Below are 15,966 nucleotides of genomic sequence, written 5' to 3' on the forward strand. Positions count from 1 at the left end.
ACACCTTCAATCCTTTTCCTCACCAGCATCTCGTGTCACCCCGTTCTGGGTCTAAGTCTTCATTATCTGCGCGGTGCCACAGGGCTCCGTGAGGCTATGAGGCACTCGGAGCGCGGCGCCGCAGCCCACGGCCTGGGGCCTCGCACCCCAGCCAGCCACCGCCCCCCGGGCCCCCGCTGCCGCAGCAGCCGCTGGTCTGGCCCCGCGGGGCCGAGAGCGGCGGGCAGGAGGCGCCGAGCTGGGCTGGGAGCAGGGCAGGGAAAATACATTATAAAGTTGGTGGTTCAGAAGGCCTCGGGCCCAGCCCAGGCCCCGGCCCCGGCCCAGGCCCAGGCCCAGGCCCAGGCCCAGGCCCAGCCTGTGGCCCACGGGCACCACGGCACCGTCCCCTCCCTGCGCGGCTGGCCCCACCGTGTCCCCTCTTCAGCGCGCCCGGCCCGGGACAGGGCGGGGGTCCTGCTCAGCCACCAACACCGCCGGGGACCGGGTGGCCGTGGCGACAGGTCCCGCTGAGGCGACGCCCCCGGACGCTCCCCCCACGCCGCGCCGGCTCCGCGGTGATTTCGCCCCGCCCCGCCCCGCGCGGTGGTCCCGCCCGGCCGCCCTCACCCCGGGCCACGCTCCTCCGCCCCGCCCTCTCCGGCTACACCAACTCCTCTCGGCCGGGAGGGGCGAGGAAGAGCAAGAGGGCGGGAGACCGCGCTGACGCCCCACGGGGCCTCAGCCCTGCCTGTTCCCTATCGGAGCGCAGCTGATGACGGGAGCGCCCGGGAGGCGGCCCCGAGGGGAGCGGGGAGGCGGGCGGGGCGGGGCTGCTCCCCCCGCGAGGCGGTGGAGTGGCACAGCCCGGCCGCCCCTCGGTGTTGAACCCGGAAGCGCGGGCGCGGCGGTGCACATGGGAGCGGGGGCCGGGAGCGGGGCCGGGGCGGGCGGTGTTGCCGGGGCGCTGGGTGCTGCCGTGGCGGCTCTCTACACGGTCACGCTGCCGCCCGCCCTGCCTGGCGGGGATGCGGGTAATGTACCCAGCGCCGCCAGCCCGCCCGCGAGCGGGGGAGGGGCGGCGGGGCGCCCAGTGGGGCCGGGGTTTGGAGTCACCCCACCGGGGAGGCGGCACCGTAGGGACCCTGGGCCCGTGGGGGCTGGTGCATCGCGGTCACCCTTCGGGGGCGGGGGGTTGTGCCCTTACAGGCTCATTGCAGTTCCCTATATAAGGATGCTCATCCCATGGGGGCTGGTGCGTCGCTGTCACCCCATAGCGTTGCTCACCCCAGAGGGCCTGGTGCATTGCTGTCACCCCAGAAGGGCTGGTGCATTGCTGTGGCCCTGTATGGTTGCAGTCACCCCTTATGGTTGCTCACCTCATAGGGGCTGGTGCATTGCTGTCACCCCAGAGGGCTGCTCACCCCGCAGGGTTGAAGCCCCCCATAGGCGCTGGTGCCTTGCAGTCACTGGTGGGTGCTCACCCCTTTGGGGCTGGTGCATTTGATCCTCCATTGGGGGCACTTGCCCCACAGACTGGTGCATTGTGGACACCCTGTATTGGGGTGCACACCCTCGGGGCTGGGGCATTGTCATTCCCCTCATTGGGTGCTCACCCCACTGAGCCTGCTGCATCGCAGTCACACCTTGCAGCTTGTCCCCTTGGGGTCCATGTGGTGTGGTTCCCCCTTGGGGCTGGTCACCCCATGTTGGCCTGATCCTCTCCCCAGCCTGTTTGCTTTGTAGTAAATAGTTTGCCTGTGTTTGAGCCTTTCAGCGAAGGGTTTAGTTGGGGGCCCTGGGAGATGGCTGGTGGTGTCAGAAGGCAGATGTGCTGTCCAGCCAGATGTGGTATTGCTGCTCAGACCATTGCGTTCTCTGGCCTGTGCAGCCACACAGCCAGTGCAGCAGTAAAATCCCTGGATCAGCCTGTCTGGAAGGGCAGCTCAGCAGTGTCAAACTATTTAATGTTTTGTGTTTCACGCTGCCAATCCCACCAGGCAGGACAAAATTCTCCTCTTGGGTCCTTCTGCGGTTTTCCTGGTTTTATCTTTAAAAATGTCTTGCTTTTGCAGCATGTGTACAGCTGTGATTTGCAGATAGGGGGGCTTGGATTTTCTCAGGGGATGGGGTTTTTTGGGGGTTTTTTTGGTTGGTTTTTTTTTTTTTTCTTTTTTTTGTGGAGTAGGTACCCAGCGTACTTTCCTTCCTTTGTATCCCAGAAGGGCGTTGAGTGGGCCTGTTTAACAGTGCCTCTTGGCCATCGCTGCCTTTGGATCTAATTCCTTATAGATAAATGTGCTTTTAATGTGTGCAGGTATTTTACAGCTTCAATATGCGTGGAGAGAGAAATACGTATTTTGACTACAACCCCTTAAAGTTTGCTCTTGGTTTTGGTTAAAGTTACACGGAATACGGTGCTACTTGGTAAAAGCAGGATGGTTTTGTCTAGCTAGGTGTAAGGCAGCATGTACGTACTCACTGTGGCTCTTTGCACACAAATGTAAAGTTGAGCAGTGATCCGAGTGAGGGTTATTTGATTTGAAGATAACAGGAGGGAGCTATATTTGCATTACACCAAGCTCATCCTGGTTAGCTGGCTCCCAGAGGTGCAACCTTGTGTTGTCCATTTTCCCTGTTCCCATGTTTGGATCAGAGGGACCCTGTTGTCAGAGCTGTATTAAAAGGATTTCTTTTTAAACACCACCTCCATAGAGCTTGCAACCCATGCTGCAGATGAGGGGTGCAAGTGTGCCCTGGCTAGGCTGGCCAGTGTGCGCCCTGACAGCTTGTGCATCTGCTCCCCAGTCTGTGAAAGGGCTGGCTTTGCTTCTTCTGGTTCTATCAGTTAATACGTGATCGATATATTTACAATTACTACCATTTTGTCTTTTAAAGTACTCCCTGATGGGAAACACGTGCCTATGACTGTGCAGGGTGCCTGTGCTCCAAGCTGTTCATACTTCACGAAGCTTCAGAAACCTGGTTTTTAATTGTACTTGAGCTTGGGTTTTGCCTCTGGGATGTAAATAACCATTAGCACCCTTTACGGAGTGGGATGCAGGCTCTCCTGATGAGGTGATGAATCAATGTTGGGATTCGTACCTTGCTTGATGTGAATTATCCCGGTAGATGCAGCGAATGGCCCAGCAGCACAAGCATGGGTTCACCCCACTGTGCTGGGTTATTGTGGTTATTTTATCCCATTTTGGAGGCAGGAGGGGGATTGCTCTTTCCCTAATTTCCAAAGGCACCCTGGTTCTTCCTAGCACAGCAGCTGTGTGTATAGAAATGCACATACACAAGTGCAGTGTGCATCGCTCCTCTGCTAATAACTATTGTCAGAGGTATCAGGACACTGAGTGGCTGTGAGCTGCAAACGGGTGCAGCAGAGAGGTGCCCCAGGAAAGGCCGGACAGGGAGACTGGGTACTTTATTGTATTGGAGGAAATCTGTCAGGACAGTGTCCCCCAGCTAGCACTATGACCTCACTCTCTGCCTCTCCTATTTTTTAAATTTACTTTATTTTTGCATTTTCTTCTAAATCTGCTGCCTGAGTTGCATGTGTTTACCGGAGCTGAACAGAGATGGGCTCATCCCCGCTGCCCTTTCGTGCCCATCCCAGTCAGCAGCCACCCCATCGTGCTGTGTTAAGACTTTTTGGGGTCATTCCCCTGGCTTCCCATGGGCCCAGGAGCCCATGGGATGCTTTAGCACTGCCGCCTGGCTGGAGTCCCCTGGAAGGTCTCTGCACGGCCCCGCTCAAGGTGATTAACTTGCCCGTGCCTGAGCACAGAGCTCAAACTTGTGCCATCAAAAGCACTGAAGCTACTTGTGTGAGTAAAGAGCTGCTTAAGGATTTGCTGTATCTGCTTTCAGGCAGGGAGCCTATTATTTTATTTATTCTTTTTTTAAAGCTATCTGTATATTTTTAATTGTTCCTGAAGTTTGCAGTAATCCGAAAATGTAAAAGGCAATAGGTATTTTCATTGGGAGCTTTCTTGTGTTACTTAGCGTTATAATAAAGAACGAGAGAATGAATTCTAATTCGGAAACCTCCACAGATGTTAAAACAGCTTAAAAAGGGATCAAATAAACTCAAGTTAAAAGAAAAACCCCAAACTTTCCCTCTGATGTTTCAGACATCAGCTCCCAACCTTGCTGGGGATAAATCGGTTTTCAGGCAGCGCTGGGCCCCTTGCCTGAACACCTTTACTGGGGAGTCAAGCCAGACAGCCAGAAACATATTTACACCAAGATTATGCAGGAATAAACTCTTCGGTTTCAGCTGGTGTCTGAAGATGCCGCAGGTCGTTTTCTCTCCTGAGAAATACTTTGAAATCAAGTTTGTGTCTGCTGTAGTCTTCCTCTCTGTGTTTTGTCATTTAATAGTAGTACTCCACACTGACGTAGTCCATAGAGGCTGTAAGTGATGCTCAGGTATGTGGGTGGGAGGTGGAGAATTTACCCTACCTGAAGTGATTAAAGTTATGCGCTCCTTTTGGTTTTCCCAGTGGAGTTCAAAAGGCCTGCAGCCTGGGAGCTTATTTGGGCAGGTTTTCTTATTTTTTCCCTCCATTCTTATGAGGCAAAGTTGTGCTGCTGGCTTTCAAAGCTTGGCAATGGTATCCACCAGGGTTTTTTTGGTTGGGTCAGCGGTTTTGGGTTGTTTTTTTTCAGCTTTCTGGTTGGTTTGTGTTTGTATTGCTCTGGGGTTATTCTTGCCCGTGATATGAACCAATATCGTAGCAATGTGCATGAACTTAATCTTCAGCCATTTGAAGTACACACATTGCTGTATCCCAGAAGGACTGGAGTGAAGGTGAAGCCATGCGTGGCTCGGGAGCAGCATCCCCGTGATGCAATGGGCATCCACTGTCAGCCGCTGCACAGAGTAACACATGCTGGGGCGCTGGGGAACCCCAGCAATGCCGAATTTCGGGTTTCTTTATTAGCAGCATCTTTGGCTGCGTGCAGGGGGATCACTTGCTTCCCAGCCTCACCGTGCCCTGGAAACATTGGAGCTGCTGAACACTAAAAGGCTCAGTTTGGGATGGGTGGTTTTCCTATTGCATCTGCTTTTTCAGGGCTGTCTTGCAATAGGATGAAATTTGCCTAAAAAAGAGTAGCAATAAAAATAGCTGGCATTTGTAAGTGCCGTAAAATCCACATCTGAGAGGCTTTTGTGCAGAAAGCCGCAGGGCTGTCCCCTGGGCATCATGCAGGGCGATAGCTGTGATTTTACAGCAGAAGTGGGTTGACTTGCATCTTCCTTTTAAAATACATTGTTTACCATAATGTCAATATTTAAAGGTGCCATTTGTACAATCCTCCTCTTTTGCGTTGGATAGTAAGGTTGTAATTACGTGCAAAATTTAAAATATTGTTAATTCAGCATTTAAAGCCAACAGCACCCTTCATTTTACGTCTTTGCCTTCTAATGATAGGACAAAGCTACCATGACCTTGGCACTTGGCAAGGACCAGTAAGACCAGACTCTGCAAAACTGGATCAGAAAAGTTGAGGGAAAGAAGGAAAACCAGGCGTAACTTTTAATTTTGTCGCTCCTTGGTTCGTCCCTGAATGTGTTGTGCCTATTGAATATATTTAATAGACACCGTTCAGGAGCATTGCAAAATGCTTCAGTGTCAAGCGCTCTAACAGGGCAAAATATTATTAACTGTTACATTAACGTGGATCCTTTTGTGGCAGTGATTTGTCCTGGCGTAAAATACAAATGAAATGCAAAACCTAAATGGTGTTTCAATGGGAGCGGCTGCTGGATGCAGCGTTCACTGACAGGTAAAAGAGTTACTTGTGAAGCAGATGCTGCAAGAATTGCTTTAACGTCAAGGGAGAGCAGCATTCCCAAATAGATGGATGCAGATTTGCGCGACCGGTGGTTATATTTTCCCTTTAAAACTATAAAGCTGTGGTTGTTATTTTAATGAGAGGCAACCAGGTTGTTTAAGAGACAATGCAGCTTAAGCGTTGCAAACTGTAGGGCTTGAAAGTTATCCAATCGATTGGTTTTAAATTAAAAATGCACACGCACAGATGTCTGCATTTTTAATGTTTCTGTCCATTCTTTACTCGCGCCTACCTATACTTTCACTTATCTGTTCATAAAAGTCTCGCGAAAACATACAAAAGTTATTTTGTGCAATGACATCAGAGGGAGAAAATATTCTTAGAAAATTTCATGCTGTTAAATCTCTACAGATTTACAGTTTTATCCAGTCAAATTAATGCAAAACCCCAATGCAAGCATTTGGATTTTGAAAACTTTGGAGGAGTGTCATTTCCTAATAGTAATTATTGGTTTTACATTATTTTTTCACAGGGGAGCTGATCACAGCCGCATATGAGCTTGGAGTAAGTATTAGTTTTATTGTTTAATCAATGCTCTCATTAACAGTTTTAGGAATTAAGGAAGTTTAATTAAGCATGGAGTAAAGTAGATTAATTTATTTTCAAACCACAGTTTTTACTAACTTATAAGTACAGCACGCGACAATTTACTTCAAGTTTTAAATCCAATTAAACTAAATTATAAAGCAAAGGCTTTACTGTATATACAGTAGCTGGCTTATTATCAACCCAAATTTTGTATAAGCTGGGGAGAATAAAATAAATCGGGTTAACAATTTTAATAAGTTTTATTATTTAATAAACTTTATTATGGTGCATGATCCCTTTAGGCAAGACCTTAGGACTGTCAGCGCGGTGGTAATCCGATAGCAGTGTGGTCTTTCAACTTGCTAACCAATAAAATAGTTGAGAAGCTGCTGTTTTTATCAAAAAAAAAAAAAAAAGAAAAAAGAAAAAAAACACCACACAACAGCCTTTTGAATGACCCTAATATACTGTGAACCCAAACAAGGAGCCCTTTAAGGCACGCTAATGAAACGTGGCACCTCCTTTTCTCGCCGCCTCATTATCATGGGCGAGGCGTGGAGCCAAATCCACTAAGGAAAAAATATTTGCAGAGTTCCAGTCGGTAGGAAAGGATGAGTTGGGGAGCGGTGCCGCTGGGAGATCCCCCGGCTCCTGCCGCTGGACCCCGGCGTGCCTGCTCTCCTTTTGATTTCATAGAATTTCCCCCCTTTTCAAGCCCTGTATCGATCTGTCCATAGGTCGCCCACCCTCCTGGCTACCCCTTGTTCACGCTGCTGGCCAAAGTGGCGACGGGGCTGCTGCCCATCGGCTCCCCCGCCTACCGGGTCAATCTCCTCTGCGGCTTGTTGGGAGCAGCTGCCGCCTCTTTGCTTTTTTACACGGTTTTCAGGTAAAGTCCTTGGGGGTGTTTTTTCGTTGGCGTGATGCTGGCAGGGCGCATCCCTGTTGGCTCGGGACATTTCCAAAGGCTCCCTCTGTTCCCCTCTGGCCTTCGGGCTAGCGTTTCTCCCTTTCCAGCTGTAATTAGTTCCTCTGATTAACCTAACAGCGGTTTAATCTGAATTTGACCTTCTTTCCTGCACAAAAGGTTCCTCTTTTATTTTTTCTTTCTTTCTGTTAAATAATAATAATAGTAATAATAAAAAGTGCGCCCTTTCCCTTACACAGACGTGACAGGTTGTTCAGGCTCATTATCACAAATCACCGCTCGGTTTAACTAACCAGAACTAATGAAGTTTGTCGTTCTCGAAAGATGCAGATGGTCTGTTTAAATTAACAGGATGAGCTTCACCTATCGGGAAACCGTGAACTTGGTTTAATTGCAGCTCCCGGCGGAGGCGGATGGGCAGTTGCCTGCCGGTGGTACCCAAGGACCAGGGTGAGCATCGGTGCTGGCCGCCTTCCCCCGGCGTAGGTGCTGCCGTCTGGGGGGGGGGACCGGCTGGAGCCCATCCGTTTTCTCCAGACCTCTAACCTTGGGAGAAAAGAGAACAATCGGGATGCACACGTGGTCGGGGGTTTTGTTAACTCTGCTCGTCTTTGATGTGCAAGTTCTGGCTGCTCTTAACCTCAGCCTGACCCATATTTGAGAGGATTATCGCAACCCGTACAAACAATTTCTGATGTTCTTTTGCAGGGAAAATAGGGCACGTTTTGAGGCTGCAAACAGTGAAATCTGAAATGGTATCGGGGTGCTTTGGGATGAGATGGGGCACTTCCTTGCCGTGATTATTTTGACAAAAGCGCTTCTCTCCCACCCATTCCCAGAGCTGCATCGCCCCTTGGGGAAACCTTCCCAGAGAGTGAGAGCAACCTAGAAATAAAAGCAGGAATAAATAGGCGGGGGGGAGGGGGTCAGGTCCTGCACAGCCCGAGAGCCCTGAGCTCACTTAAACTTTGCTCCGTGGGGCCCGTCTGTCTGGGTGCATCTTCCTCTGCTGCAGAGGAGTTGCTTTTTGCACATCCCCTTTCACGTAGCAGTGCATCAGCTCCAAAGCAGACTTACTGGAATCACTTAAGTAATTCCTAAATATTTCTACAGGCATTTAAGGTGATGGCTTTTACTGTTAGGTAATACATGTAATTAAGTTGGCGCTATTTAATTGAATATCCTGTATTTTACAGCTTATTTGGGGGACTGGAAGTGGCGCTGCCCTCCCGTGCACAGTGCCACGCGCAGCGTCAGAGCACAACTTGCTTTGATTATATGAAAAACTCCTGCAAGGAGTTGCTACAGGTTTTGAATATTGAGTTCCGATTTTATTTTTTTTTTTAATTACAGTTATTGCTGTTATTACCATTACTGTGAAGATCTGCCCCGCTTTTTAGTTTTAACTGCAGTGTGACAGTTCCTTCCGTGCCTGTTTTGCGCGTATGAAATCGTGGGAACGTCGCTTTAGAGAAATAAGAATACAGGAGAGAAATGACAGGCTAAATTTGGGAATTATTTTTACACTTCTAGAGGTTTAATTCTTTTTGTTGTTGTCTAATGGGATTTGCAAGAGGTTGCTTCTGTCAAATTTAAAACTTGCATGAAAGAACGGAAGACCTGGAACCGAGAGATGATAGAAACTATTAGGACTTACAGAAAATCATTTCATAGATGCTCGGCACTGACAGGATCAATTATTTAGCCTAGCAGCGATTGATTTTTATTTTTTTTTAAATTAATTGTAAGGTATTGTGGGTCAGTTTGATGTCCAAATTACTATGGTTTATTTTTCCTTATAAGCACCTTAAAATTTATTTATTTTTTACGATGTTAATTTTTTTAAAAAAAAAATTTCCTTCCTATTTCCATCTACTTCTGAAAAAAAAAACAAACCCCTTTTGGGAAGTGTTTGCTGGCACCTTCTGCGCAAAGGCTGTAACTATCTGAAGACGATGCGCTTTGGTTTTAACGGGGCTTGTCCGTACTCACAAAGGATCTAAACCGGTCTATCAAATCTTCCCGCATTTTTGTGTTTTAATTAAAATTGAGCTGATAGGGTGACCCCTGCGAGGTACCAGAGGAAAAATAAGCACCTGATCCTCTTGCTGCACGAAATGTGGATGTTAATATGAAAATATGTAGATGTTAGGAATACAAATAATTGATGAAGTACACATCCTTCGGGAGCAACACGGTTCAAGTGGCAAATCTCTCTCCTCAAACAATAGCCACCCTTCAGCGGGGAGGAAGCCATCTCTATGGTAATGGGGCTGACGCTGCCCTATTGATCGAGTGGAAGAAGACATTATACAATGTCAGTTGGGTTGTTACAATTTCATTTGTTGTCTGACCTGAACTTAACCTCTAAAACCTTTCTTTTCTCCCCACCAGCCGGGCAGCGTTGCTGTTTACCCTTGCAGGGTTTTTTTCTGTGCCTCCCAGCATCTCCGTACAGTAAATCTCTCCCTTATTTTTTTTCCCCATTGACACTTTTTTTTGTTTAAGAGGCATTTCCTGAGTTTATTCTGTGGCAGGTCCGGATGATTTCCTTTACTGCTTAAGGAAAGAGTCGCGGTTCCCTCTGTGGGTGGGTGGTGTTTGGGATGTTACAGCGTGTGTGGGATTAGGATCGAATTTATTCCTTAAACAGATTTCTCCTCTGCCAGGTGATGGCTGGCGGGATGCTCCGTGCCGGCACCACTGGGGTCAATAGGAAGCAACCCTGTTCGTTTATTCATTTTATTATATTGTATTATTCATTATTTTATTTTTTAAGCCTGGATTGTGCTTCTTAAAAGAAAGTTATGTCGAACCTCACTGATGCAAAAAGCCCTTTTGTCAGTAATCCAGACTATCGCCGAACGCGCGGTTTACTCCTTTGAATTAGTTTTCAAATTTGGTGGGGTTTTTTTCCCCCTCCACAGTCTTAATAAATTGCTTGTAATTATCGTAAAATGGCATTTACAAAGAGTTTTCTTGGACTGCTTATAACTGAGGCAAATAATTCATCTTTGCTTTGAAAGAGGGGGGAGCTGCTTTATGTTTTCAGGACGCAGCAAGTGCGGCTATAGGATTGTTTCTTTAAACAACTATTTATTTGTTTTACTGTGGGAGGCAAAGCATAGCACGTTCACAAAGTAAACCAATTATCTTCTTATAATGTGATTGCCAAAGTGTCATTTTCTCTGCACAGACGATGCATTCTTTGCATTCCCTGTTGTAAAGAGAAACGGGATGCTTTCCCCTGCTTTAAGTGCTTTTTTTTTTTTTTTTTTTTTCCCCAGCATATACCTTTTGTAGCTTGGCTGTTTTGCTGTACCTAAATATGCAAAGCTAATTTAGTGCAGGGGCAGTAGCAGAGTAGAAGGAGTCATTGCCCAAGTACTCCTGGTAAGTTTTTTGCCGGCTTTATTCTGGCTGAGTTGCACATGGGGTTTTTGAAAATGGGGGAAATGTTGCACTGAATTAAGCAGTTCACACCTCTTTGGTTTGCTGTACTGGGTGTCATGTTAAGTTTTGAGTTAATACATGTATATTTATATATATATTTTATATTTTTTTTAATATATATATATATCTCCTGCCCCCCAAACCTTCCAAGCAGCACACTCTGGAAGTATATGAAAACTGGAGCCAACTCTTCTGCCACTGCCAACAAAAAGGAGCATTAGGCATGTCATGTAATGAAATCACCAAAATCATTTGATCATTTTGAAATCATCAAAATGTTTTGGAAATGGCACTTGACCATTCTGACGGTTCTGAGGTTTCTTGCTGCAGTGATGTGGGTCTTGCAGCTCTCACAGGAAGGTCCCTGGAAGGACCGGGAGCGTTGGAGCACCAGGAGGCTGGGTCACCTTCATGGCCATCTCCGGGGGCCCTCATGGCTGATGCTTCCTTAAAATTAATGGGTGCTGGGAAAAGTTGCCTGCTGCCTGCAACAGGTGGGGAAATACTCCGTGTCCCTGGGGTACTGGGTGTGCTGGAGCAGGAGTCGTCCCTGCTTTAACCCCTTTTTTGGGGCAGATGGAGGGATGAGAGAGGAGCGCTCCTGCCTGCCCGGCATGCCAGTGCCCACACAGCCACTGCGGGAAATGAAAATGTTGGGCTTTGGGGAAGGAGGAATCTCCTTACAGGGTGCATTTGGATTTTTCCAGATTGCAGATTATTGTAGATTATAGCCGTTGTAGCACAGCTTGAAGATCTTGGCTGTTTCAAAAGCAGCTGTGCTTAGTAACACTTAGTTGGGAAGTTTTAGGGGGGGAGAGGAGGAAGGGTACTCAAGTATTCATTTGCTTGTAGAAGAGTATCTACCGTGGCTAATTGATCTTTAGATATATATATACATAGAAAGAGAGAGAGATATGTAATTTTTTTTCCCCTGTGTCCCTGTAATAAACCAGCAGTGAGTTCAGTCTGTTTGACGACATTACCAAATCTGTTCATTTGCATTTTGCTCTAAAGTAGACACATTAGGCTGCAATAACTCTGCTCCGTTTTGAAGGCGGGGGGTGGGGGAAGAAGGGCAAAAAAACTCTTCTTTTTTTTCCTTTTTTTTTTTTTTTTTTTTAAGACTGAAGAGTCTTTTTTGACAGCTAGTCAGAGTTAGAATTAGTTCAAGGAAATGTTAATAATGCACTGCCTGGCTTAATCCCTTTGATATCACCAGGTATCCTCCTGTTCATGGGTTAATTGCTTTAAAAGCGGAGGCAATATTCTGAGCGGTGGGCCGCTTCACCTTTTCACAGCTGTTACCATTGAGTGACAACTAAATCCCATGTGTAAGATGAGGAAGAGCTCAATCTCCAATTGGGAGAAAATTTATGTAAACCGCAATCCCTTCAGAATGTGCGGAAGTCACAGACTTTCTTGATTTACTCTGCTTTTCCCAGAAAGCTCCATTGTTCCCTTCCCTAAGTCCCATCAACCCTTTGTAGCAGAATATCACAGCGGCGGCAGATAGCTTGAAATATATAAATGCTATCATAGCTCTGATTAATAGCGGCGCTTATGAGTCAAGTCTGATAACGGAGCAGCTCTCCACTCAATTTCAGATACCGCTAATGGAATCTGTCTCCTGCAATTGTAATGTGAGAAGGGCTAATTTGCCATGGAGCTTGGAGCTGTCACCAGCCGGGGATTGGGGGGTCAGATGGGAGCTGCCAGGTTTTTGCCCTGCAGCTTGTATCTCTCGCTTTGAATAGCGCAGCCCCCTGCCTGCCAGGGAGCTGATAGGCCGCCGGGGGGTTTATGCCACTCCGTACAATAGCGAAGGGCTGCATGGGCTGACTTGGTAATTGTGAAGCCAGCTCATTTTTATTTTATTTCATATTTTATTCAATTTTTTTCTTTCTTTTTTTTTTTTTTTTTCTGCGGCTGCATAATTTCTAATAAGGGGTTTTAACAAATGTCAGATTAGGAAAAGTTTCTGCAATTACAAAAAAAAAACTTATAAAACATTTAAATAGCTAAAGTCGGTTCCTACTGAGGGTTGGGTTTTTTTTTTTTGGCTGGTGGAAATAGGCACCAGTTATTACAGGCGCCTGGGATAAAGGTGCACCTATTTTCTAAGGATTGCGACTCAAATAATGGGTCTAACTAAGGTACCCTTTCTGCTTGCAAAGACACCAGGAGAGAAATTCTCATTTTCAATGGCTGGAAGCTCAGTTTTTACAACTTGCTATTTAGAAAGTTGTGAGTACAAGGTGGTATTTATTAAAGCAGCGCAGCCGCATATGCGTTTAATCAATCTGTCATGAGTTGTTTCACTCGTTGAACTGCTGTGGAATAGCTTGGCATGGAGGCGTTGGATTTAATTGCCAAACTTTCTTGGGAAGGTGCTGCTGCAGGCAGGCTCTGCTCCAGCGTGGTGGTGGGCGTCCAGAAGCGCATGAGGTTTGAGGTCGGGAAGTCCCGTTCCTTGCTCCCCTGATGAGCCCTGTTGGGTTGCTCTTCCCACCAAGGTCCCTGCTCCCATCCTGGGGCATCTCGCCTCAAGGGCAGCTTGATCCTCCTAGCAAGAGGAGCCAAGGTGGCATGGCCCCAGGACACAAGGGATGGCATGCAAGACGCCTTTTACACATGGTGGCGACATTGACAGGCCCATATTTACCAAGGGGACAGGTAAAGAGTTAATATTACCCTAGAGAGGTGGTGTCCTTACTGGGCATGTCCAGTCCAGGAGAACATATGCAAGAGGGCACAAAGGCCAGCTCCCCTTAGCCAAAATCCTCACTGCTCCTTAACCAGACTGGACCATCCCCTCTTCAACTTGTGCTATTTTGATAAAATAATTAAAAGTGGGGTGAAAAGAGGTAAATAAATGGTAGCAGTCCCTAGCTGGGTGTGAGGGTGTATCAAGTAGAAGTGGTGGTCAATGCATGTGTTGGGTGGTGAGGATGCTGCCTGCCTGCTCCTAGCCTGAGAAATCACAGCTCTCTGGAACACTGAAGTTGCGTGATGCTGAAGTCCCATTTGATGCGAAGGGCAGCAGTTAGTTACAACCGAAGTGCCCATTTTGGGGTTTGGGGCATTTTTAATGGTGGTCCAGCCCAGTTGCTTGGTTTCTTTTCTCTCCTTGTGGCCATGAAGTCTCAACCGGGATAGGCGAGCCAAGCCGTGCTCTCCTGCCTCCTCCTCCTCCTCCCACGCCAGGAGCGGAGGCTGCGGGCAGGGCTTAAGTGGCTATTCAGCTCCAGGTCCTTGAGGAAGAATAAAATCTGTTTTGCTATTCCCTGTGGTACCTGTGCGGGCTCTTCAGCGCTGAGAGCAAGAGAAACCGCCTTTTGTCCATTGAGTGTTTGTGACTAAGAGGCAGGCAAACCCAGAGGGATCGGGGTTTGGGGGGATAATTATTACTTGGGTCCTAAACTCATGTTTGGGTTTTTATTTGTGTTTTATTTTTAAATAGTTCTATTTCAGCCCCAGTGCACATGCACAATTAAAATTTATCTGTGGAAAGCTTGGTTGTTGAGTATTCTAAGTCCCATTCTTTATAACCTACATCAAAATAAACTGGGGGGGGGGGATGACGACGACGATGTTTATAAATCAGACAAGTGAAACCTCTTATGTTAAATTCAAAATACTAAATCTTTAATGCACTAGTCTGTTATACCATGAAATAAAAATACGTTGGAGGGATATATCTTTGCTACTGCAAAGCGATGTCCCAGCATTGCAGAGACAGAAGTTGCTGGTGATGTACCTGGTGCCTGGGCAAGTGTACAGGGAAGTGCTGACATCAAGGTCATCATCTGCAGGTGTAGGGAGAGTTTGAAATTTAAAAAAAAATAATCTATTAAATAGTTTATTAATAGAGATTTTAAAAAGCAGGAGAGTATTTTTCTTATTCCACTGACTAAAAAACACCCAACCTGGATACGAGGCTAAGATCTGCTACCTGCAAAGTTTTGGAGGGAACAGGAGGCAGAAATAATCAGCTTATTTCACTAGGTACAGATAGGTGTTTCCAGTGTTTAATACATGAGCTTCATATATAAAATGTTCCAATTATCTTACTTGTCTTCTTTATGAATCCAGTGCACTGAAGATTGCGTTTAATGAAAACATTTTAATTAAATTCCAATTCCCATCCATATATAGCTTTATACCAGCTATATAATCAGGTTTTACAAATTATTAAATACCAAATGTCTGCCGCTGTTTTCTAAAGAAAAAGTAAAAATGCCGATTGAGTTCTTTGTTAAATGCGTATCAATGTAACCCATGCTCTTGGCTTAGAAAGTTTTACCAAACTTAGAGGAGAGGCTAAATTTTAAGTCACAAATTGACATGTTTTAGTGACTGCCAACAAATGAGAAGCTAAAAAACTCTTAAATGCTGAAACAGATTAAAATACCTGATTTCAGTTTTCCGGGTTGTTCCTGCAAACTCTTAATAAAAACCTGCAGCTAAAATACTCCTGATCAAAGCAAGTTTCTACTGCTTGTGTCCTTGGAGCTGAGGCCTGGCTGCACATTCTTTCACTTGGGTGCCTGAAAAGGAAAAAAATAATAATTTTATTATTTTTTAGTCTTTTTCCATTTTTGTTTAGAGGTGCCATGGGAAAATATTTCTCACAAAGGACTGTGTGACCTCTCCTTTGCTGTTTGTATCCCTTCTGAGTGTGTTTTCAGATGATGTTGATTTCTGCCCATGTTGAGAAGGTTATAGTTGGTTGACTGACAGGAAGGGACCTTCTTTCCACTTGCTTTTTCTTGATAAAGTGCTCCGTGTCTTGCCCCAAACTCCGTATTTTTCAAAATCAAAGTGCAAGCTGTACCGTTGGCTTTTGCTCCACGTAAGATAAACAGGCCTGGAAGGCAGCTTTTATTCAAGCTCGGTGCTTCCATCCTTCTCGAAGTGGGCCTGGCAGTGGTAGCTGTAACGCCCCTGGGAGAAGTTAGGAAGACTTTCCCACTGTTGCATTGGCTGCAAATCTTTTCTTCTTTCATGAGTGTTTTCTGTGTGCTGAGGCTGTTCCAATGGCAGGGTATCACTCCTCTGAATGCTTTCTTCTAGGTGGCCAGTCTTTTCCAACAGATAGTCCCTAACTAGCCCGAGCCTAGGATCCACCCCCGCCACTGGACAGAGCCTTATAGCGGGGTTTTGCCCACGTTTTGCTCTTTGTAAAGCCTCTCTTCTTGAGGGTGTTG

At 46.7% G+C, this 15,966-nt stretch overlaps 1 protein-coding gene across 4 annotated transcripts in view; it reads left to right on the forward strand.

Annotated features, from left to right (window-relative positions):
• Nucleotides 1-637: 637 nt before the first annotated feature.
• Nucleotides 638-15,966, forward strand: part of TMEM260 (transmembrane protein 260) — a 40,201-nt gene continuing 24,872 nt past the window's right edge. Inside the window, exons 1-3 of one of the 4 annotated variants that reach the window (XM_080394488.1) lie at nt 638-1,013; nt 6,323-6,354; nt 7,116-7,267. In XM_080394488.1, the coding sequence (XP_080250614.1) occupies nt 755-1,013; nt 6,323-6,354; nt 7,116-7,267 (443 nt within the window). In that variant the 5' untranslated portion in view covers nt 638-754. Of the gene's footprint in view, nt 1,014-2,131; nt 3,747-6,322; nt 6,355-7,115; nt 7,268-15,966 lie in introns of those variants that run through there. The other 3 variants (XM_080394489.1, XM_080394490.1, XM_080394491.1) reach the window with 3 other exon arrangements.

Source organism: Falco punctatus (assembly GCF_963210335.1).
Source record: "Falco punctatus genome assembly, chromosome: 7".
In the NCBI taxonomy this organism is placed as follows: domain Eukaryota; kingdom Metazoa; phylum Chordata; class Aves; order Falconiformes; family Falconidae; genus Falco; species Falco punctatus.